Here is a 23,776-nt window from a genome sequence, read left to right on the forward strand (position 1 = left end):
TTAGATGGGTCAGGAATATGGGTTAGCAGTGTAGTAATAACCATCCATTCATGCTTTATGTTGAAACGCAACAGAAGCATTTCAACACAACACTCCTACAAGCACAGAGAGCTCAGGATCCCCAGAGAGAAAATCTGGTCTTGTACATCAATGAAAATCTCAACATCAGCAGAATTCAGTGAGATCAAGACCTTGCCCTCTTACTCACAAGATCACTTGGCAGAGAAGTCAGACAACTGTGCCTCTTTTGGGCAAATGTAAGCAAATGACACTAATTAGACCGGAAGTTATTTTCCCAAGTAATTGGTTCTCCTTTATTAGTCTAGAAGGTATTAGTACAGGTAGCTTGTAGCCTTTGAATACTTCCTGCTCAAGTTTCCAATTCATTAATATCTCGCAGATTATATAAATAATGTTCTTCAGCATGACTTGACTGCCTGTTAGAGCTTCAAAGCAAAGGCATTTTCTATCACTGGATTGTGCAGGAGGGAAAAAAAAAGATAAACATCAACAAAGGCTTCTATCTGAATGTTATATTATAGGAAAGAATAGTACTGGCTTGAGCTAGCCTCTGAAATGCTTCTCCCTTAAAAGCTCTTTAGAGCAGCTAATGCTATGAAACTTTGATTTGACTCTCTATTTTAGGCTTATTTCCTGTACAAGCAAAACTCTACTTAAAGAAGTGGAACACATGATTAAATAGAAAGTGAGGAGTATGGGATCAGGGCCTAAAGCAACCAAAAATGATCTCAACAGAGAAACGGCAAACTTGTTAACAGCTAATAATGCAGTTGTCCTTTAGCTGAGTAGTGGATAAAGAATGAAAGAGACTTACTAGATATAGAGGTATAAAGGGCAAAAGACTTGAGGCTAGTCATTTCTTTTTGTCTGGTTTCCTCCACACTGCTGTGAAAGATGTGTTCCCAAGCATAGAGTTTAAGGAGCTTAATGCCTCGGAGCATCTCATTTGTCTTCTTCAGTCTCTCATTGGAGTACTCCTGCAACATTGGCATACACATTTACTTCAAGAGCATAATTAAAGCACCTGGCCCTTAAACATAAGGACCACAAAAATTGTATGCAGCCTCTTGTAATCACTCAAGCATTCTCTACTATTTGCTATATCTATGGACACAACGTTTATTTGGATGTTCTGCTGTTCTTTGCAAAGATTAGGAATCTCACCTTCCAAAGGTGAGAGTTTGAAGGAGAAGTCAATTGGCTTTTACTCCCAGTTCACATACCTTGTTCTGAAAATTTTACTCTTCTGAAAGCTTTCTGATCACTTGTACCCTCTCATGACTTCATCTGACAAGCACACTGGCTGGGTTTTCAACAGGCACTCTGAATGCGTACAGAGGAGATCAGAACAAGCAGATAAGCTACAACTGGGCACGCTGCACTGCCAAATCAGCATGAAGTGGAAACAATGGTGCCAGGCTTCAAAGCAGCCAGGCTGTATTAGCAAGAAGCTGTGTTTCTGTAGGGAGCCCTGATTCTGAGCAGGGCTGCTTGGCTTTGGCACTACAGTGCACTGTAGTTACTCTGCTTCCAGCTTTCAGGCAGGCTCAATGATCTTTGTGCTGCACTTCACTGCACAGTACAGACAATCCAAGCACAACATACTCTTTTCCCATCTGCAGGAACTTCTGATGCTGACTCTCTGCTTGGATGATACAGGGATGAATGCTGTCTACATTACTAGAAAGTGTATACTGTTGATGCACTACATTCCTCACAGGAAGGCACGCAAGTTTCTCATAACACATGATTTGTTTCAGAAGAGATTTCAACAACTACATCCTGCTGTCCAGCATCATTACAGGTTCATAAGGCCTCCCTGGCATTGCAACAGATATCAAACATGGGGAAAATGTTCTGAATAAGGTGGACAAGACAAATTTCTCAGCAGTGATACAAGCAATTCAGGCAAGATAGAAACCAAGACACAACTCATGACTAAGCAGATCTCAAAATTCCCCAGCTGAGGAACATGCTGCAGGAGATAGGCCTCAGGTGTTAAATAAGCTACATCCATAGATTTCCACATCCATTTCATCCTGAGGTTGAATACAGCTTTCCTACTTTCTTGGACAGATTAACCTGCATGATTTATTTATTTGGACATCATCCGGCTGCACAAGGTCATTTCAGTCAGTGATCACTGATCACTTGTATTTGCAAGGCAGAAAAATCTTAACTTTTTCCTGTTAAGGAAAGATGTACTGGTTGAAAAATACAAACCTGAAGACAAATTGCATCTTTACTGCTTGTCATTTTTTCATGTTCTTGCATTTCATATTCTTGAACATTGCACAGTGCTTGAGAATCAGCTTTTGGTTAATTTCACAGCATCTGCTTTGTAATTCTAAACACATGCCAGTGCATAAAGATCAGTGGTGATATTAATATCATATGCCAGTGTGAGGACACTTACCAATGTGCTTCTCTGGGCCTGTGAGAGTTTTGTTGCTACAAAGTACTGAACAGGAGCAAGTACTATGATTACTGCTGCTCCAATTAAGGCACTGATTCCTAGAAGGTAGTAGAGGAGAAGAACTCCTACAATTATCTGTTGGGAAGAGAAGAAAATGAGTGAAAGGCTTGGGCTGACTTTAGTTGGGGTACGTTCCACAAAAATCAATCACTGGATAAACAGGCAGCACAGTCAAGCCACCAGCACTGCAGCCAGTCCTACTCCCAAACATCCTACATTCTGCATCACTGTCACGGTTTCATCAGTCAAATATTCTGTCAAAGGATCAAATACACCTAGAGCAGTTCTCCCCAGCTCGTGGATTCTCTGACTTTAATCTCACACTGCAAAACAATTAGAAAACTCCAGCTAGCTACATAGTTTAACTTCTCATGGACCCTCCGTGATCAACAGTAGAAAAAGATGTGCAGATTTGTATATCCTTTATAACAACTTCCACAGCTACCTAAAACATTTTTACTTAAAAATAAGAACATTAAGATATTTAAATAAAATATAAAAGTTATTTTAAGATGCTTGTAAGTCAAACATCAAGCTACTTCCCTTCTTTACTACATTTCCTACAAAATATTCTCAGCTGACCAGATGACACAGCATCTTTCTTCGACATTTAAGCCTTTTTACACCCAGGGAAGAATCTGCCTTTTCCAATATGATTGGAACCCACTAATCTACAACACCTTCCTTCTCTGTAGAATTCTCATAATTCTTTGCTTACTATAGAAACTAAAATGCAATACCATTAAAACGCAACTGATATATTTTAAATGATAACTGCCTTCAGTGTTTATGACATTATTGCTGAGGAGTACCCAAAAAAGTAACATCATAGGCATATTAGTAAGAATCCCCAATTCAGATAAAACAAACTGTTAAAAGGTTAGGGAAAAAAAGTTGTCTTTGGATAAATAAGGATTTGGAGCACAAGCCAGAGTCTTGTTCTCTGGAAAGAGATGCACAAGCTGCTCACATTAATTACCTCTATTCTAATGTCTGACTCCTGAATGATCTAAAGCACTGACACTCTATTACATAAAATATAGTAATAGCTAATAAATTAGTCAGATCACAAGACACAGTAATAGAAATTTAACTGAGTACATCATTGCCTTTAATTAAAAATAATCATTTGGAAATTTCCATAAACCATTATCTATGACTCCTACAATATTTGCATACTCATATAACCCACATGGAAACACAATTTTCCATCATTCCAGAGTTCAGCAGTCACAAGCAGGTCATTTCCCATATATATTCATGTCAAATGGGTGCTTCCATGAAGAAGAACAGCATACATACTTCACCCACTCCTGTATCAACACTTCAACAAATGAACAACAATTCAAGGTGCACAGAGAATAAATCAGTTTTTCTTAGTCATCTTTTGATGCCTATCTGCAGACAAACTAAATGCAAATCTTAAAATGAGTCACAGTGTGAGCAAGTAATCTGCTTCCAAGTGTAGTCAGGGATTTCATGAGGGTATGAAACCAACAAACACATGCAAGGACCTGCATACCATAGTCCTGGAAGAGCTCCCCTCCAGAACATGAATTGTCTTCAGAGATCAAGATATTAATTCCCAACTGATTCTCCACGGGCAAACAAGGAGGCACTCAAATTACAAGAAAGCACTGAATAGCATATGGTCAATAGATGCTCAAAAATACAAAGTCTACATGGAAGAGTGACGTCTTGATTTACTGCCACCCCATCACTGGTTGGGACTCCAGTCACTACGGGACACACTAATTCTAGAAACAGAAGCTCAGCTTCTCACAAACAAGGGGAAAGCTTCTCTAGCTACTGGATCCGGAGGGAGTTGTTAGCTTGACTTATTCTTCTCTAACTTGGCCACTGAAAGGGTGAATCTTTGCAATAAAATTTATGTTTTCAATTGATTAAACATGACCTCAGTTCAATTTTCTCTTTTATACTAAAAAGGCTTTCCCCTAGGACTATATATTTACCATGTGTGGAACAAAAATATATTCTCAATAGAAGTACATCGATAGAAGTATCTGAAAAGTACTGATATCTGTAAATGTTAATGCAAGTGCTTCTAGTCTTATACACACACTACAAGGCTGACAATAAGCAGTAAGTGGTAACATTTGATTTGGCAGAGGACAGTATCTATCAGCTGGGAAAGCTCTCATCAGTAATCCTGAGAAGGTAACAATCATATTTTTTTTAACAATTCTGTCATGAAATGCTTTGCTTACCTTTCATCAGAATCCCAAAGCTCTTATCTGCCAGAGATACACAACATGAACTTGGTGATACCTCTGATTACTTTTAAAAAATCAAAGAAATCCTTGGTCTAGTGACTGTATTACTGAAGATAGCCAGCACTTATAAGCAGAAATTTCTTTGTGGCCAGTTTTTAAAGAGACAAGTTATCATTTCATTAGTACTATAAACTGTCTCTGCCAATAAACCAAAGATGTGAAAACACAGGATTTTTTAAAATAATCCCCGTGGAATCAAACACAAGTGCTTATAAAATGGAAGGGGAAAAAGCCTTTACGGGGGGCTCCTTTTGCTCCCAGGGTCTGATCAAATCTAGTGAGGGCTTCTTTCAAGTAATAAGCATCTTCAAGCCTCGCTTCAACTGCTGCTTCTTGTTTTTGCCTCTTCTGCTGGGATTCAGAAGGTAAATGATTGCAATATACTTCAGTTAACTCCTCAGACATAATGAACAACAGAATAGGAATAATATAAGCTACTGCACATTATAAATCCTTGTTACAAATGCACAACATACTTGGCAGCAGACAAAATGAAGATCCTAATAAAATCTTAAATACCTACAGTCCTCTCATAGATATGGATTATGGTATCTATAACATCTATGGATATTAATAGATTGAAGACTTTTTTCAAGCTTCAATTTCAAATTCAAAAGCAAACAATCATTATAAATCTATGTACATTAATAAGCAAAAGACATGCTCACCTGTACTGGCATAGCCCAAAGGTTAGGGCAGAGGAAAAAGAACCACATCAGCTGGTTTGTGTCTATGGCAACCAAATTACAGATCTGGCCTGCAGTCATCTCCCCCATAGACATGTTAGAAGTTGAAAGCTGCATAATCTTATTGTATATTTTTGTCTGGAAGACAGATGAAATACTGTTAGCATAAAGATATAAAATAAGATTTCTAATTCAAATTATAACACAGGCACCATCCAGCATGTCAAGGAACCAAAATCCTCAGGAACTTGAATGTAAACAGGTTAAGTTTTGCCTTTTGTGTTATGATTAAAAATTTAAGCTAGTATCCTATTGCTTGCCCACAGGAAGCACAGTGAACAATTAGGTACCTAACTGTTGCCTAAGTACTCCCTTTTTGCACCCCTGGGGATCATTAAGAGAATGAAACTATATTCCAGGTTCAGAGCTGAGAATATTCTTATATTTTGGCTAGAAAGCCTAGTCCCATAGCAAACATTAATTCACAGGCAAATAATGTAAGGTCTGATTCTACACTGAATGAGTTACCTTAGTATAGAACCAGGCACTATGAATAAACAAACAAACAAAATGAACCACATAACACAATAATGAAAGGGCACTTTTACCAGCTTGTTAGCTGAAAGGCTGCACAATCATGCTTTACAGTCATGAAATTTTACTGATAGGTGGCACATTGACTCAGAAAATGTCTTCTGATCGAGTGCCAACTATCCACCATGAAGCATGAAGTCATACTGGGCATGTGGAACAGGTGTAGATCCATACAGGGGGAACAAAGAGACAAAAGCTCTAAAGAAACTCAAAAATTACAGAAAAAATAATTTATCATTAAATAACAGCTGGGAAAGTGCCATTAACATTAATTATGCTGCTTCAAATGATGTCCAAACATCTTCCAGCCTGAATGGTATGACTGTTGGCATTATTTGAGCTTCTGTGTAATATCTGAGTGCACAGAATGAAGATTTTCTTAAACAACATTGATGGGAATGGAACATTATTTTCTTGCAATTCCCCTTTTACTATTTTCTAGTCGCTGCAGTCTGCATATTTTTCAGTCAGTTATCCTGCCTCTGCTTGATATGTTTTGTGCCTTGTATGCTTTAAGTTTTTATTTCTTCAGGTATTTTCTACCACACTCTAGTAAGAGAAAACCAATAGGTGTAATCCAGAAGTCTGGCAGCTGACAACTGCTTCCAAGTGCACGATCAAAAGAGGATTAAATCATTATGCTGCTACTGAAAGCGTCCACCTATATCAAGACTCTCTGAGGGTCTATGAAGTTCAGTGGATAAACACTGTAACTTATAGGGTTGGCTTTCAAGATGTCAAAGGACAGATATCAGCTAGTGCAATTGGAAGCATCACACTGTAATATAACTCCTAACTCTCCCACTTACTCATCTTTCAGGCACAGGTTTTTGTACACTATATACAACTTTGTCTGACTGTTCACAGTTACACCATTTTACAAGGCCTCCATTTTACTGATCTGAAGTTCAGTAATTACAGACTTCACAGCACCTAGTAGTTTGATGGCACGGCCCACGCTACTCCAGGCATTGTAAATACAATCTATCTTTATGCCCAAAGTATATTTATATGTACACTACCAAATATAATAAATGGGTATGAAAAATATCATATAGAATAAAAGTAGAATCTCAGTTGAAATTAAAGCAATCTAACAGCAATGGCTATGCTCAATTTACTTCGGGAGAGCATTCTTTCAGTTGCCTTACCTGACCTGAACTACTACAGATATAATATATATTTACAAATATATATGTGATTGCATGAAAACAAGTCACATGATACATTGGCTACCTGTATTGCACCTCTCAAGTTGATTCCTGTTTCAATAGCAACATAGTATGATGCTTGGAGAAATGTCCTTTGCAACAGTAGGGCAAAAAACAGGAGTACAGCCAAAACATATGCATTGGACAGGAACTCTTGAGATGAAATGAAGAAAACACCAAGAATTTTAGTCTAAAAAAAAAAAAAAAAAAGTTAAAAAATTAGAAATCAGGTGCAATTGCAATTTACTCATCAGTTTTGCTTAATTAACAAGCAGATAACCATTGTTTATTACTTTGGAAGTGCTTACAACCTGACCTGAAACCTCACCATTTAACAGTTCAAGGAGACAGTCATACAATTTGCCAGCTCAGTAAGTTCTATTTAAATGCAAAGTGACATTCATAGGATTTCTGGTATCCTTCCAAAATTCTAGGATGTTTTGAGAAACTCAGTATCATCGTTTGCTAAAGAAATGCAATGCCCACTGTCAGAAAGGACTAGTTAACACCCTTCAGAAAAACTTGCCACCCTACTTTGACATCTAAGGTTACCAAACGCCAAACTGACCTTCTCCACTTGCTGTAAAACACATCCTTCCAACTCCTGGAAATACACACGTTATCTCAGTTTGTGGTATTTAACAGGTTTGTTCAGCACTAACTTATTTATTTTATTTGTGGTCACTATCTCCTAGGATGTTTGTGAGGTCACTGGAGAGCATTTTGAAGCATGTCTGCAATCCACTGGGAAAACAGTGCATTTATTCGACACGCTCAGTGCCACAACTAGTTCAGAGTCAGCCTCATTTTGAGAACCCCCTGAAACTAGAATGTCTCTTCCTTCCTCTTCCTCCTCTTGGTTCCTTCAAAACATTGATCGTTGGCTTACGCTGCCATTAAAGGCAGAAGAAGGAAGCTGCTTTCTTCTATTTCCTCCCAGCAGGCTTCCTCATCATTTCCATTTCTGCTGTACTCCTCACTGAGCACATTTCTAGTCTAGATGGTTTATGTGCTGTTAAAGCTTTTAAGACTGCTGTAACACTTCATAAACCACATTTCATAAACACTCATTGACTAATGCATCTGATTTGTGTCTCGCAGTTAACTTTATAAAAATCCCACCTGAGAAATTAATACAGAGGCTAAACCTAGTTTTGAAGTTGTGGTTTTGCAAGATCACGTTGAGCCAGCTGAAAGAGGAGTGCACATCTCTCTGCCTTTAACTGCACCAAGGCTGCTCCAAGCTGCATGCTTCTGTAGTTTACTGTGTGCTACTCTGGGATCTTATGGGATCCTTCGCTGAGCCAATTCGAATCACTAACAAGAAAAGCAGTACAGGAAAAATAACCTGCTAGCTTCCTTTTTATCTTGTGGGTCAAGAATGGGGTGATGTGTACCAGAATTAAATCAAAGGGGGAAAAGAGTGCAGGGTCAACAAGAAATATGAAAGGAGGGGTGAGGCCTTATAGCTATGGCAACCCAACAAGTCACTTCGTTTGCCTGAAGAAGAAGAGCTCTAGGACACTTTTTCCATCTCTTTCTATTCCATCTTACAACAGCCATGATGGTTCCTGCCATTATGTAACAAGCACACCATCTATCCCCTTGACACCACTATGGTAATTTATAGTCTTAAAAGCAAAGAAAACTACGTTTGCCTTTGCAATAAGTAAACCAGTTAATGAACAAAATAGCTTTTGAAAAGATCCTTTGCATTACTCTGTCAGACACATAAGAACACACCCAGCACATGCTTCCTGACACAGTGCCTTCCACCATTCCTTCTCAAGAGAGGAAACTAGCCTGATCCACACACACAACAGCTTAACCATCTCATGGGATGTCCAGGAGGTCATCTACTGACACCAAGGACTCATTCTCCATAAACATCTGATCACTTAAAAATGAATTGTGGTTGACTCTTCGAACACTAGCCAAAGTAGACACTAGCCAAAGTAGACACCAGTCAAAGGACTTTTTGTCACCATGCAGCACAGATGTGACTAGATAGTTTTATTTGTTACAAGCTACTAAGTTTCTAACCAAGGCTTGGACACAAAGCTAGTAATTATGATTCCATTTCAGTAAGTCATTGTTGACTCAAATGCCCCTTATTCATGTGAGGAGGCTTCTTCATGGCCATATTCTTTTAAGCAAGCGTACAGTGCAATACCTTACAACAGCATGGAAAATTTCCTTCAGCATCAAATTCCATATTTGAAAACAGGGAATAAATTCAATAACTTATTTCCAGCTCAGCCAGGTGCTTTGTCTTCAACCAGTTTTGAATGGGAACACTGAATTAAAAATAAGGCATCAGCACTCAGAAAAGCCTTCCAAGAAAGCATTCAAACACACGGAATCTTCCAATTCAAAGAAAACACAGGCAATAGCTGGATGTGCTTTTTTCCTTCAATTTGTATCAGATGTAAAACTTTCTGAGCAATTGCAGTACATGCCAATAGTTATGTTCAGATACAGACTTTTAATTATGGATTTATTTGTGACTTAAATAGATTTTAAGCCATAAATGACCGTCACTTCTACAGTAATTCAAACAGGCAATAGCAGCATTATATACTACAAAAGGTCTGTGGTGAAGGAAGAGCAACTCTTCCAGATTACTGATAGCCTTACAAGTTCAGTCTTTCGTGTCAGATTAACTTGCCTTTGACTCCTGCAAGATGAAACAGTGAACATAAGCTCTTCATGCTGTAATTTTAAAAAATAAGACAACCTAGGACTTAATATTTAGCTGGAAATGTACCACTTTTAGAAAATGTACCACATATGAAAAATTTTAAGTGTAACTAAGTCTTCTCCTGTGTTATCTGTAAAGCGTTAACAGTGGAAAAGAGCAATTGATAAAGTGGCCAAGTCCATGGCCAATTACATGCTTCCAATTTATTTTCACACTTTTTAATATCTATGCTCCTAAGCATAAGGCACATGTAAGGTGGACAAACTGTACCTAGTACTTAACTGACCAAGAGCCACCTGCTGTTTCCTGTTCACTGCATGCGTTCTCAAAGTAGAATATAACTGCCTAAGTCAGCAGTTTGGGTGAAGAAAGTAAAAAAGACACATTTGGGATAAACCCAGCATCATTTACATTTGTTATGTAAATGTGTGACATGTCCTCAAGCATAACTTAACTTGTAACTGTGACAATATTTCCTCTGAGCTGCCCTTTCACAGATCAGCTATAATTTTAGCAGTTCTTCTTGATAATTACCTTTTAATTGAACACAGGCTCACCCAGGGTGAAAGTCATATCCAACATAACAACATACATGTTTGCAATGCTGAAAGATTACAACCGTCAAAGACATCCCTTTCTCTCTGCTATCATGTTAGTGTATCACAGCCACAAAGCTTGCAGATTACAGTGTATTATACCAAAGGCAGTGAAAAAGGCAGTTGCTGACCTACATATACTGCTAATTACTGCAGCTAATACTACTTTTTCATTTAAAAAAATTTTTTTACATGAATACATTTTGTCAAATCATACTTTCCTAGCAAAGACATTTTGACTTAATTTTGATTCACATTAAAACATCAGATAATAGGTAAGCAGGGAGGAAAAGGGAAATTAAAGTCCTCGTTTTTTATTCTAGCATACAAATTGAGAGAAAAGGAGGATGTACACATACACACACACACATATCACACATATATATAAATATAAACATCACACACAGAGACATTATTCACCAAGATATGCACAGTTTCACGTGCACCATCAGGCTGTGACGGTTTACAATGACTGAGCACCTGTGTAACTAAACTACAATAACTGTTTAAGCACACTCACAAAGCCTCTGGGAAGTATAAAGAAATAACTGAACAACTACTGAACCTTTTCAGTGTATGGCAAATAACTTTGAGAAACTAATAGATAGAACTAATTAGGTGTTTTGTTCTAAAACAAAATGGTTCTGGAGACATTCAGTATCCCACCTGCCTGATAACTTCGGGATAACATAATTTCTAAAGTTCTAGCAGGCACAGCCCAGAGGAAGGCCAAGCAAAAGGCCACTGTTCCAAATATTTACAGTCCCTTGACTAATATAGTCTTAAATGTCAATATTGGGCCTTTTCTTACACTGACTCCTATGCCTTCTTTTTAAATAATGATTCTGTAGGTTTAATGTATCATTTCAATTTATTATGTCAACAGGTACACCTCACAGTACAAACACCAATCCTAATGCTGCAAAACAGAAGACACTAACATCAAAACATAAAGGTTATTGTTCTGACAGTCTCTTCTTTGGTGTGAAGTGCTTAACACTCTGACCAATTCGTGTCACAGGAACGTTCCAGGGGTGGCCATAAATATTGATACTGGAGTTATAAATAAACATGAAGAATGTGACAGAATTTAAGATGCTATCGTAGCTAACTGTAGCACAAACTAAAGCAGTTAATACCACCTGTGACACCCACGTGATCTCAGAGCTCCAGCTCTGTGGCAGTTTTCATTTGTCACAAAGGACCTGAAGGACAGAGCAAATGTATTTTAAGATTTATCTCTCTGCCTTCAGTTTCCAAGACAGAACCTCTGTTTGAAAGATACAAGTTTGCTGCAATACCCCCCAGTCTACACTACATCAAGTGAAGAAAAATCAGGATAAGTGATGGCTTAGTAGATGCTCCCCACTGCACTCACATCTTACTTTGCTTGTCTGATTCTGTCCAACTGCATGGAAATTCTCTCCAAATCCATCAAATGCAGCAGCACATCAGAAACAAGCAATTATTCCCAGTAGCTTTACTTTCATAACACGTTGTTTTAAATGGTTTGTTTCCTACAGCTATGAAGCTCTCAGGAGCAAATAATTTAAAAGGCATGGTTCTCTTTTCTGATTTTTTACAAGTAAAGACATAACATCCCTAGCTGTAGAGCAGGTGTAGATTTTCCAGACTAGGATCAGCTGACTAGCAATGTGCATATATATATGTAAGAGATTTCCCTGAACACACCAGTCTATTTACAAACAGCTCAAATAGAAAACCCTAGTACATTTTAAAAAGGTAGTTCATCTAATTCAGAGAAAGCAGTTTTCAGTCAGAAAAGTCATTAGGCTCTTACCAGAAAAACAACATTATAAATCAGGCTGAAACAGAAGAAAAAGCCTTGATGGAGCCTTTTAATCAAAGGTAAAATGAACTCCTAATGGTCACTCACGAACTATCACCATCAGTGAACACTGCTGCTATGTGATCCCCCAGTGGTATACATTACAACCACGAGGCCACACTTAGCCAGACGTGGTGAAAATATCAAAGCTGGATGACACTCCACTAGGAGCCTATCTACCAGACAAGCATTTTAACAGGGGAGTACTAGCTGGCATTTCAGTAGGAAAATTAAACAGGATAGCCTGTAGATATTTGGTATAATTTCAGCTGAGATGTTTAAGTGTTCCAAACAAATTATCAAGAAGCACCTTAAAAGCTTCCATAGCACTTTGCCACAACATACCCTCTATAGCCTTAGTTTTTTAATTTCCTGCTTTGACTGGTTTTCACTGAATCTATTTGATATATAAAACTCTCCAAATATTAGGACAAAGATTGCAACGTGTATAAATAATTCATTTCTGCTTAAGGCTTTTTTTTTCTGAAAAGCATTCAATGTATTTCAATATTTACAATGGATCTAATCCAAAGCCTACTTGAGTGAATGACTGTATTTCCAGCACTGTCAATAGACTTCAGAAATCCATCTTTTACCAAACAATAAAGGAGCTGGAAAAAAAAAAAAAGTGTTATTTCTCAAAAATGAGGACCAAGTAACCCCACCTTCTGAAAAAACACTTCCTGATATTTTTCGGGGTTTTTTTAATATTTATAAATCAAGAAGTTTCTTCTTGGGGATCATTCAATTAAATAGCATCTTTAAAAACTTTGCTTCAATTGATCTTTCAAAACAAATACTTCCAGAGCCATTAGCAGAGATTCTTTCTCACACCTATACCATTTGGTATTTTATCATGATGTTAAAGGCGCACTTTAATCCTCCCAGACATCTCTTAATTTTGGAAATGAAAAGCCATTTGGAAATAAAAACGTCCTTTTGCTTTTCCAAAAGCACTTAATCACAGTTGGTTCAATCTCTGTAACAACTGTACCAAAAATACTGACAGCATGAGCAAGATTCTGAGTGTTTCACCATTATCCTGAATGAGATTATCTTCCCAAATGCAAGCCTGATGAAATGTGTAGGTAACACATTTATGTTCACCACCCAGGTAAAAATGTAAGTAGCCATTACATACATACTAGCAAACACTTCTAGTATTCAGAAATACATTGCAGTCACTCTCTTCACAAGGAATCAATAATATACAGTTTTAGCACTACTTTTTTTATTCCTGTTCTTATGACATTTTTACAGTGCAATGGTTTCACACATAGACAGCTGATCTCCACCACACTGCTCTCACTCTCCCTCCTCAAAAGAACAGAAAAGAAAATACCTTGAAAAAAAGGTTCATGGGTTGAGATAAGGAGCATTTTAACACAAGGGGGAAAAAAAATGGAAAAGCTGTGTGGAAGTAAAATGAGAGAACTATTACACTTGATGCTGTGCCAGAGTTGCTCAGGAAAAATCACTGGTACATTATGAATGCTGTTCTTGCTACAAGTGCAAAGCACAGCACTACTGGGCTACTGTGGGGAAAGTTAACCCCGTCCTGGCCAGATCCAGTACAGACTGTACCTGTGGGCGGATGGTGTTATTTCCTTTTCCAACGTTGTGAACAATCCCAGAGATGCAGAGGGGACCAGCGAAGCCAAGCAAGTCAGCCAGAATACGGAATGTGCTACTGAGAAGTAAGGGTCTCCCAAAAGCACAGCAGAGAGCACGCCAAATTGACCCGGATCCCTGTGGAGAAGATGGCCTTTTGTTCTGTCCAGAATATGAAAAGAAAATCTAAGGTTATATAATTGTATTCATGTACAATACAGTATTTTCCCCCTGCTTTAATTTATTGACAATCAGCTGCAATCCTTGAACTAGAAAAGCACAGAAATCACAATTACTCCTTCTACAAAGCCTGAACTTGTACTCTTCTCCACTTCACAAAAAAAAGCTATTATTTCTTTCCTGCTCTTAACAGGCATCAAGTAAGTGATGTTTGTGTCTTGCCAGAAGAGTAGGAAAAAAAGAAAGGGAACTGACAGGTTTTGTTTTCCTGTGAACACAGAGAATGAAAAGCTTACCTTCTTCTAAATAGGCTACAAAAGACATTCCTGAATACACTTGGTTCCCAGTAGGGAGCCAAGCAGAATCTGAGCTAAGGTAGTTTTGGTCCTAAATTCTCTTATGGACAAACCGTAGCTCAAACAACATCATAGAACAGTGCTATGAGACCCCATTAATATTGACTGTGTTATTAAATGGCTTCAAGGTTTTATTAGGAATAATGCTAATGGTGTTTTAGAGAGTACAGTCAGTAACTACTTTCTGCATTGTAATAGAGGCCATATGGATTTTACATGCATTTAACTAGTAATGTGTTTGATCTGCATACTTTTTTAGAGAAATTTCATCTGTTCAAGCTAAAACTGAGTGACATTTCTGTACAGAGAAACCTATAGTAATGGATACTTCATTAATACGACTGTTCACACAGTTTTATATCACAGTCATAGCATAAAAAGCAGTGAAAACTGTAAACAGTGAGAAAGTTGACTGACAATTCTATGCTTCACATACCTTCTGTGCTTCAAAAGCCTCATTAAGGAGAATGTAATTGGTCAGAGCTCTCATGGCAATGGGAAGCTTGCCTATGGTTTTCAAGTCTATTGGCTTTTTATGGGCAGTCTTGATGAATGTGTTCATCCACCAATATGTTCCTTTGGATAACAGGTTCACAAACGGCTGTAGGAATCGAACACCAAGGTCCTGGAGATCCTCAGGAGGTTTAACTTCTTTAGGAGTTTTGAAGAAAACATATCTCTGAAATTCAAAAAAGTCCCCCAAAAGAATCACACTCATATAGAAAATACAAGTCTACAACAAATATATAAGAGATAAGGACACAGCAGATCATCAGGGAATCAAAGGCTTACATTCTCAAAAGTACTCATGGAATTTAGGCATTCAAATTCAAACAATATAACAATCCAGGTACCTCCAGTACCATGGCAATATTGGAGGCATCTAGCCCAGAAATATATTACCCTAAACATTCAGCATCATTTTCTTTACGAGGCACAAACTTGTATACTTGAAGAAAAACACAACAGTGCAGTAGTGGTTCATCTTCTTTACCACAGTGCCTCACTTTTAGCTAGCTCAAAACACACAGTGACCTGAGCTGCCCCGAGTCCAGAAAACCACAGTACCACAGTGCATATGGCACTAATAAATGCTTTCACTGGCTTAAATGCTGAAAAAGCAAAGGAAAACTCCTAAGAATAAGGGAAAATTCCTAATTATTTCCTATTGTCAAGATAAAACTTTTTCAGATGCTGTTTTTTTTTCAAAAATGAAACATCTCTTAAAAATACACCTCTTAGAAGTTCTCAGTCACACACTTCACACACTTCACTCCACTTCTACTATCTCTGTATGTAAATTACAGTATTAGTAGGATTTCTGGATATGCTTCACTGGTATACTTTCTCCAGCCATAGCTGAAGAAATAATTCATGTTATCCTAAAGCTGGAGCACCTCTCCTACGAAGATGGGCTGAAGGAACTGGGCTTGTCCAGCCTGGAAAAGAGAAAACTGCATGGAGACCTCACCTTCCAATATTTAACAGGAGTTTGTAAACATAAGGGAGATCAGCTTTATATAAGGGTAGATAGTGATAGGGGGAATGGTATTAAACCAAAGGAGGAGAGATTTAAGTTGGATGTCAGGGAAGTGGGTTTTGTTGTTGTTTGATTGGTTGTTTTTTCTAAGGAGAGAGTGCTGAGGTGCTGCCACAGGCTGCCCAGAGGGGTTGTGGATGCCCCCCCTCCCTGAAAGTGCTCCCAGCAGTTGCTGACTCTCCATTCAACCCAACCCTTTCCTTCAGCAGCTGTAACAATAAGCCTGTCTCTCCAAACTTTGGCATAGACACAACAGGCAGTAAAAAAATCCATGCTGCTGGTTAATTTTTATGCACCAGTGACATCCCTTAATAATTAAATCCAAATTAAAAAAAAAAAATTAAAAATGACAGTAGACAGTGACCATTTTTATTCCTCTTTGTGGCTTATAATTCCACAATGACCAAATCCAATTTAAAATGCAGTTTTATTACATGAAGAAAAAAAATATATATGACACATATGTACATCTGATGTTGCTTATAGTATTACTGGAAATAAAACATATATTAGGGTGAAGGAAGCAGCAAGAGCATCTACACGAAGAAATTCTCTTCCCTCCTAAGAGTAAGTTTAATTTGCACATACAGTTAGGTGAGAGACAGCTGAAGGCAAGAACTTTGGCAATTATCTACCCAGCAGGTTCCAAAACCACCTCTTTTTTGGATTATGATTGGATTATGACTGGAGACACAAAGAAATGCACACATCTGGGAGGCTATATAGCAATTTTATTTGCCCCAATTAATCAGCTACTGAAATTATCTCCTGCAAAATGAAAGATGTTAATTGTGCATCTAATACGACCTCTTAGAGTAGACAATTATTTTCACCCAGTCTTTTCTTGCTTTAGAAATATTTGTTTTTGATAATTGAAATTGTGAATTTGTAATATACGCTTAAACAGGTGAAATTTATCTACAGTTGATTCTGGCATTTTTAAGCTATGACTGAATAAAACTGGGTTCCTGTTTAGCTCTCGAATATATTTCTATTTATCACTGGATTTTCTCTCTCTCACTTACAAATGTGTTTCATACTAAGCACCTGGCAACATGGGAAAAAAAAAAGGACAGGAGGCTTACAACACTCAACTTACCCTCACTCTGATTACATTTATTTCTACAGCCAGTAGCATTCCATACAGAACAACCAGCAGTCCTGTGAGGCAAAATCGAAGCTGAGAAAATCCAACTCCATTATCACAGAACTTTACAAATTTGATGGTTTTAGTTATGAAAGCTAAAGTCCAGTAGAACAACAAAGCTGTAGGGAAGAAAATAAAATTAATCAGCTGCGTAATTGTGAAAATACACAAAGGCAGTACTTACTTATTAAATACTCATTCAAAAAGAATGCAACAATGTATAAAACCAGAGTGGACATCCTCATGTCAAAACAGAATCCTCGTTCAATTTTGCAGACACAAAAATGTTAAGATAATGTTTGATCCAAATTCCTTTCCCATTATATCTGGTGATCCTTGGAAAGCTTTACAAATTGAAATCTTATGAAGGAAATTTCTATCTGTTGTAAGAATGCAGCCACACTACGAGCTCAAGGGAAGAAGCTTCCTCAAAGAGAAGGTGGCTATAAATGGTGCTTTTCAAATTGTGTTAATGCTGCAAGGCTGCTACAACTCTGGTTTGAAGGAAAACTGACCTCACTAACCCCGCAAATCTCTGGAGTGTATGTAGGAACATAAAAGTATTTTCTCCAAACTGCTGCTGCTCTTCATCTTTATTGCACAACACAAATTCCATATATGTAATTTATAACAGACATACATTCACAAGGATGTTCAGACCTTCATAAAATATAATTTTAACTTTCCAGAGTACACAGAAGGGCCTAGGATGGAAGGGACCTTAAAGATCACCAAGTTCCAAGCCTCCTGTCATAAGGAGGAACATCTGCTAGATCAATCTGCCCAAAGGTCCATCCAACCTGGCCTTGAACCTCCAGGGATGGGACACCAGTAATCCTCCAGGCTGTTCCAGTGATTCATCACTCTCAGAATTTCTTCCTAACATCTAATCTAAACTACACTTTGAGTCTAAAAAAAAAAACACCACCACCTAGTCCCTGCACTCCCTGATAGAGAGTTCTCTCCACCTTTCCTGTAGGAGCTTTTTAGGTACAGGAAGGCTGCTAAAAGCTCCCTGGAGCCTTCACTTCCCCAACTCTCTCAGCCTATCTTCACATGCTCTGAGCATCTTCATGGTCCTCCTCTGGACCTGCTTTAAGAGCTCCATGCCATTCTTATGCTGAGGGCCCCAGAGCTGAATACAGTACTCTAGGTTCTAGAGCTTTCCTGAACTTCTTGTCTAGAAGTGCTTGTGCTACTGATAACTGTAATCCCTGCAGTAAGCCCTGGTGATTTTAGAAATGCATTCCATGTTATTTACTACACAATAAACCAGTTGCTGATCCCAACTCTAAAAGAAACAATTTATGGGGTCATGATATTCTACATGGTTTTTGGTTTTTTTGCTGTTATGTTGTGCCATGGCACAACAGCTGAGATGTGCTCTAAATGACAAGAAAGGCATGTATTTGCTTTCTCAGTGTCTTGTTGCAACACTAGAGAAAGTGCTCTAAGGCATCAGCAACTGTAAGTCCAGCTTACAAATGCGGAGAGCCATCAGCAGCTTGCTGATGCGAGCGAATGAACAATGATGCTAAGGTACAAGATATTTAAACTAGAAAACTAGATTACTGTCAAGAATAAGGAGGCAGTCCTATAATTATGATTGGTAAAACAGAAAGAAGAGCAGAAATCCTTATTAAATTAAAAGAAAAGTCACGTGTCCTCATACTACTACCTCATTCAGCATAATAAGTCCTGTTATTTCATAATTTTCCCCAAATGTTTTATTTCTGGGGTCAAGAAAGCTAGCAGATTTTCTGTATGAGAATTTTAAAATGTGTCCTGCTAAACTGTACAACTGTTTTGCATCTATTCTGCAGCACTACGCAAAAAGTCCCCAAATCAGCATTATGACGAGAGCCACGCGTTATCAGTGTCGGTCTGGAAAAGCGATGTTTGATGCAATATAATTACAGGTCAAGATCATACACAGAAAAACAGGCTCAGGTAAGATCAAAGCTCTCCAACAGTTTGGATACTCTGGGACCCTGGACTCAATCGTTAGCTTCAGAGAACAAAAACACTAAACCTTGACAACTTTTATGATAGAAGATAAAAAGAATGACTACTTTAAAGTAGCCTGAAGCCTGGGCACAGAGCTGAGAGGCAGGATCTGTACAGGAATTTGCAACCCTTGTTCTGAAATACCCCAAGAGAATGTGCTAATTCCCCGAGTTGACAGGATATTCATCCCTTGCTTGCTTATGTACAACAACAAATGGATTTGATTTGTTTACTGTGTAGAGTGAAAAAGCTTTCAAAACAAACAACAAAAGCTCCCTTTGACAGGATTGGAAAATTGTATCTGTTCAAAATGAATGGACAGACCTGTAAGGGTTTCTGCATAAAAGAGAGCTTCCCCACTGAATGTGGTAAGTTCTGAATGAGGCTCTTTAGCCAAAGAGCCTTTGCTCTATGCTGTTTCCAGTTAGCCTGCTGTTTTATACTGCTACCAAGTGCAACTGCAGGCACTGATCCTCCAGCTGAGGCAGGTGACACCTTCAAATTAGGTGGAATTTCACTTCTCTGTGTGTGTAGAGTATTACATCTCCTCTGCAACATCTTAGTAAAGAAGAACCCTCTTTTGGTCTCTCTTCTTGTCCACTCAACCATAATTATGATTAATATAAATTCTTCCTCATTGCTTCCATTTACCTTATTTGTGTTAGGCTCTAAGAGAAAGCTGCTTCATGCACACACTGCACTCTAGTGAGTTGACAGATTTAATTATAGCTATATTCAGCTCCATACACTCAGCTAGTTTGCAGAAAGGTATCATTGCCTAGTCTCAGCTCCCAATACAAAGCAGTTGCAATTAACACTGAAAGACAACAACTCATAAGGTTAAGTAATAAAAAATTCATACAACTAAAATAAACATAATTAAAACTTAAAAATGTTTTTTTGGCATTCTCACAAAAATATGACAATGAAGAGAAAAACAAAAAATACTCAGAACAAAGATCTGGGACTCAGTTTATGAAGACTCCGGATTGGGATTCAAATTAGGTTAACTAATTAGAATAGAATGTAGTTTATTTTTTTTTTTTTTTTTCCTAAGAGTTAGCATTAAGATTAGATTTCCTAAATTCCTTGGAAATTCTTGCAAAACAAAAATTTCTTATGATTAACTTTAGCACCATAGTTACTAATTGCACTTATTTAAGTTGCTGACATTCACTGACATATTTGTTTATCATTCAAACATTGTCCAGAGCTCCTCCAGCACCAGTACTCAAAATACCAAACAAAATTATCGTGAGAGAAATCTTTACAAGGAAAGGATTATACAAATAAAGGGTAACAACTGGATCCATGCTTGTGCTACTCTTAGTGATCTAACAGCAAGAACATGGGAACAACACTAAATTATCAAAACCTCTATTGAACATCTGAAAACAAACTAACAAAAAACAACTCAATAACAATGAAAGCTTGCTTTCTATGGGCGATTGTAACATATGGGCCATGCTCTCCTAAAACATAACATGTAGAGCTAGGAGAAGACATTAAAAGTAGGGATGTCAACTTGCCAAAAATGTGACTGTATAATCCCACCTAGTCACAAAGATAGAAAAGATCCTGCTTAAGAGAAGAGTGCAAGAAGAAAAGCAGTCCCAAGTAAGAAACCATGAAGGCTGCCATGCCTAGATAGAAACCCTCATTTAGTTTCTTATTTGCTTGTAGTTGTTTTATTCTTTATCACCTAAATTAGACCTTTCAAAAAGGAGTGACTTCGTTAGTGAGAGATACAGACTCCTGCAGAAAAAGATGCCTGCATATTGCAACATGCAGTCTGTTGGTGTTGAAAAGCTTTCTCAAATCAAACTGTTGCTGACTTTTTACCACTTGACAGGAATTACAACAGAATGCAGATTCACAGTCACTACAAAACAAGAAAGCCTAAGGATCCATTAAAATAGAAAATGAGCTGAAAGTGAATTGAATGAGGTGACAGGAGGCTAAACACGTATTCTTCCACAGACTGCAATCTACTCCAACTGTTCAGAACCTATCACCAACTGTGATTGTCAGCAGTAACATTTCCTACAGTTAGCTACAGCTTATTTACAGTCTTGCAGGAAATACGAGGCAGTTCTTATATGTCCCCAATGGAAAATGCCCTGACTTAAAGCAATTTAGAAAGGATGTTTTAGGAAGGAGAAGAAAGAACCAGCAAAGAAAGAAATACATCAAAGTCACTGGCATCATTCATTTCTTCTGACTCCTCACATATTTCAAGAGATCACAGACAGGAAGACAGCTTCAATTTTATATCATGATTAAACATAACATGCCGACAAGCAGAGGGATACTGATAGCTTTTAGAGTTTGATTTCTAACATGTGCTACTTTTCCCACAAATCTAGTTTCTCTTAAAGAAGCATTCAGCCCAATGGATCCCTGGAAACACACCATACAGAATATAACTGTAATTCAAAAGCACTGAAAACAATGAGCCATTTCAGGAAAACTGCTCTCCAGAACTGAGACTGGTAATGGCAACCAGCAGACCAGAGCATAGGTGTGGCTTCACTCAAGCTGAGAATGCAGCGACAGATCACAGAAGGAGCAGGTGCACAGCACCAGCAGTCACACTCGCAAGCTTCTCAAGTCAAGAAACATACCGATTAATAACTTTGGAAAATTGGATGTTTCAATGTTATGGTAATAGACAACAGACGTGATGGCTGCCAAGAACGCCATCCCAGCCGGCATGTACAGGTGTAAATGGCGGGATTCTGAAACCCTAAAAAATACAAACAAACAAAAACCAATTAGAATCAATCGCAGCTATTTAAATGCTGCCTTTTAAATCTATGAATTCTGTTTTGTACACAGTTTGGAGGTAGGACTTTCTAAGATGGTTTATAGATGCAAAGTTATCCAATTTTCAATGGGATTTAAATCGCACAGTCGGATTTCAAGCTCTTCCCCCACACTGAAAATGAAATGTGCACACTCTTATTTCCTACTGAAGTTAGCGGGAACACTGTTTAAATTAGAATAAGCAGCTCAGTTCCAAAATGAGAAAAGTTAATTTAAGCTAAACTAGTTTGGGAGCTGTCCATCAAATAATGTAGAGAACACCAAGTGACAGCACTGCTTAAGATTTCCTATAGAAACATTCCATGAAAATGCTTGATTTTCCTTCTCCAGTTTCAGAGAAGAAAACAGCATGACAGAACAGAACTGACTTACACAGTGCACTGTTTTCAGTACTTACCATTCATCAAACAAAATCTACCACAGAATCATATGCCTCTAAGTTTTGTCCTATAAAGCAAAAGTCTTGACACTTTGCTTCATGTAGGAGTGGACAGTATTCTGGAAAACACAACCTTTGGGAACATGGGAATTCTCAGCCAGCTTTGTCAGTTTGTATAAAGAGAAATAAAATCACCCCCCCACCTCTTTCCTCCTACTTGCCATTTTCCCCTCTATTCCTTCTTTCACAAAAGCAATAATGTTTCTTATACAGTCAAGAGGTACAGTTTCTCTGTCTCCCACTGCCAAAGCCTTTAGCAACCAATCACTGTCACAAGGACTTAGCAATATGGTACATTTTGGTCTCAGAAAGCTGGTGAATCTTAAAATCTGTTTTTATAGACCAGCATGCTCACTAGCCTGCTCACAGCACAATTGTGGGCTGGCACTCCCTCAGGATAGCTAAGAGCTTAAATTCCTGTCAATTGACACTTATTACTGAACAGCAGCATTCTGAGCCAATTTAAGTAGCAAGTGATCATACTCTCCCATTATCTTTAAGAATAAAATAAAACAGAAAACTCAAGGCAGGAGATGCTGCTTTGAGCCTCCCACATCCTGATAAGCTTGAAAAAGACTCTCAAAAAACACATCAAAAACCTGGCTCTGAAAAAAAATAATAATCCTATTTATACATATTGAAGAGAAGTTATAATAATAATGGTATCAGCTTTTACAGCAGAGTTCTGCACTGTGTCTCACATGGTGAATGGACATTAGTTATGTAAATGGATAAACTTCTATTTAACGAGCAACTTCAACCTCATAACCCTCAGGATGGAAATTCATGCTGTTTATGAAAATCAGACCTTTCTTTAGAAGATGATGATCACAGTGAGCAGTACAGGCCTTTACCTTTTTTCACAATAAATCATTTTCCCGTATCACTTGTTTTACTTAAAGTAATTTTCCCCTTCAGCTAACTGTTGAAAGATTTTCCTCACTTGAGTAACAAGTGATGGATTAAAGGAAACACGGAACAGATGTTCACATAATAGCCTTTTCCCCTCTATAACACCTAACTCAACTGGGGAGGAATACAATCAAGCCACAAGCAGTACCAATCAAATCAAACGAAGGCTCTAACAGATTTAAATTTGGGGAAAACAAATCTTTTTCATCAAAACAATGCGAGATGTTCTGCTAAGGCAACAGATGTACTGCACCTTCTGGAACCTCAAAAGCAACTCTATCGGGTGAGATGATGACCTCCAACAGACCTGCTCCATTTATTACGGTGAAC

General features: G+C 38.0%; 1 protein-coding gene across 4 annotated transcripts in view; it reads right to left on the reverse strand.

Moving 5' to 3' along the window:
- The window catches only part of ABCC8 (ATP binding cassette subfamily C member 8), a 67,194-nt gene that overhangs the window by 41,857 nt on the left and 1,561 nt on the right, over positions 1 to 23,776 (reverse strand). For all 4 annotated transcript variants that reach the window (XM_052693325.1, XM_052693324.1, XM_052693326.1 and 1 more), the window contains exons 3-10: positions 21,894 to 22,015; positions 17,215 to 17,381; positions 15,012 to 15,254; positions 14,013 to 14,201; positions 7,308 to 7,472; positions 5,460 to 5,615; positions 2,438 to 2,572; positions 836 to 998 (exon numbers count right to left, since the gene is read on the reverse strand). In XM_052693325.1, coding sequence (XP_052549285.1) covers positions 836 to 998; positions 2,438 to 2,572; positions 5,460 to 5,615; positions 7,308 to 7,472; positions 14,013 to 14,201; positions 15,012 to 15,254; positions 17,215 to 17,381; positions 21,894 to 22,015 — 1,340 coding nt within the window. The remainder of the gene's footprint in view (positions 1 to 835; positions 999 to 2,437; positions 2,573 to 5,459; positions 5,616 to 7,307; positions 7,473 to 14,012; positions 14,202 to 15,011; positions 15,255 to 17,214; positions 17,382 to 21,893; positions 22,016 to 23,776) is intronic.

The sequence above is a fragment of the Tympanuchus pallidicinctus genome, unplaced genomic scaffold (assembly GCF_026119805.1).
Source record: "Tympanuchus pallidicinctus isolate F22 unplaced genomic scaffold, pur_lepc_1.0 scaffold3, whole genome shotgun sequence".
NCBI lineage: Eukaryota > Metazoa > Chordata > Aves > Galliformes > Phasianidae > Tympanuchus > Tympanuchus pallidicinctus.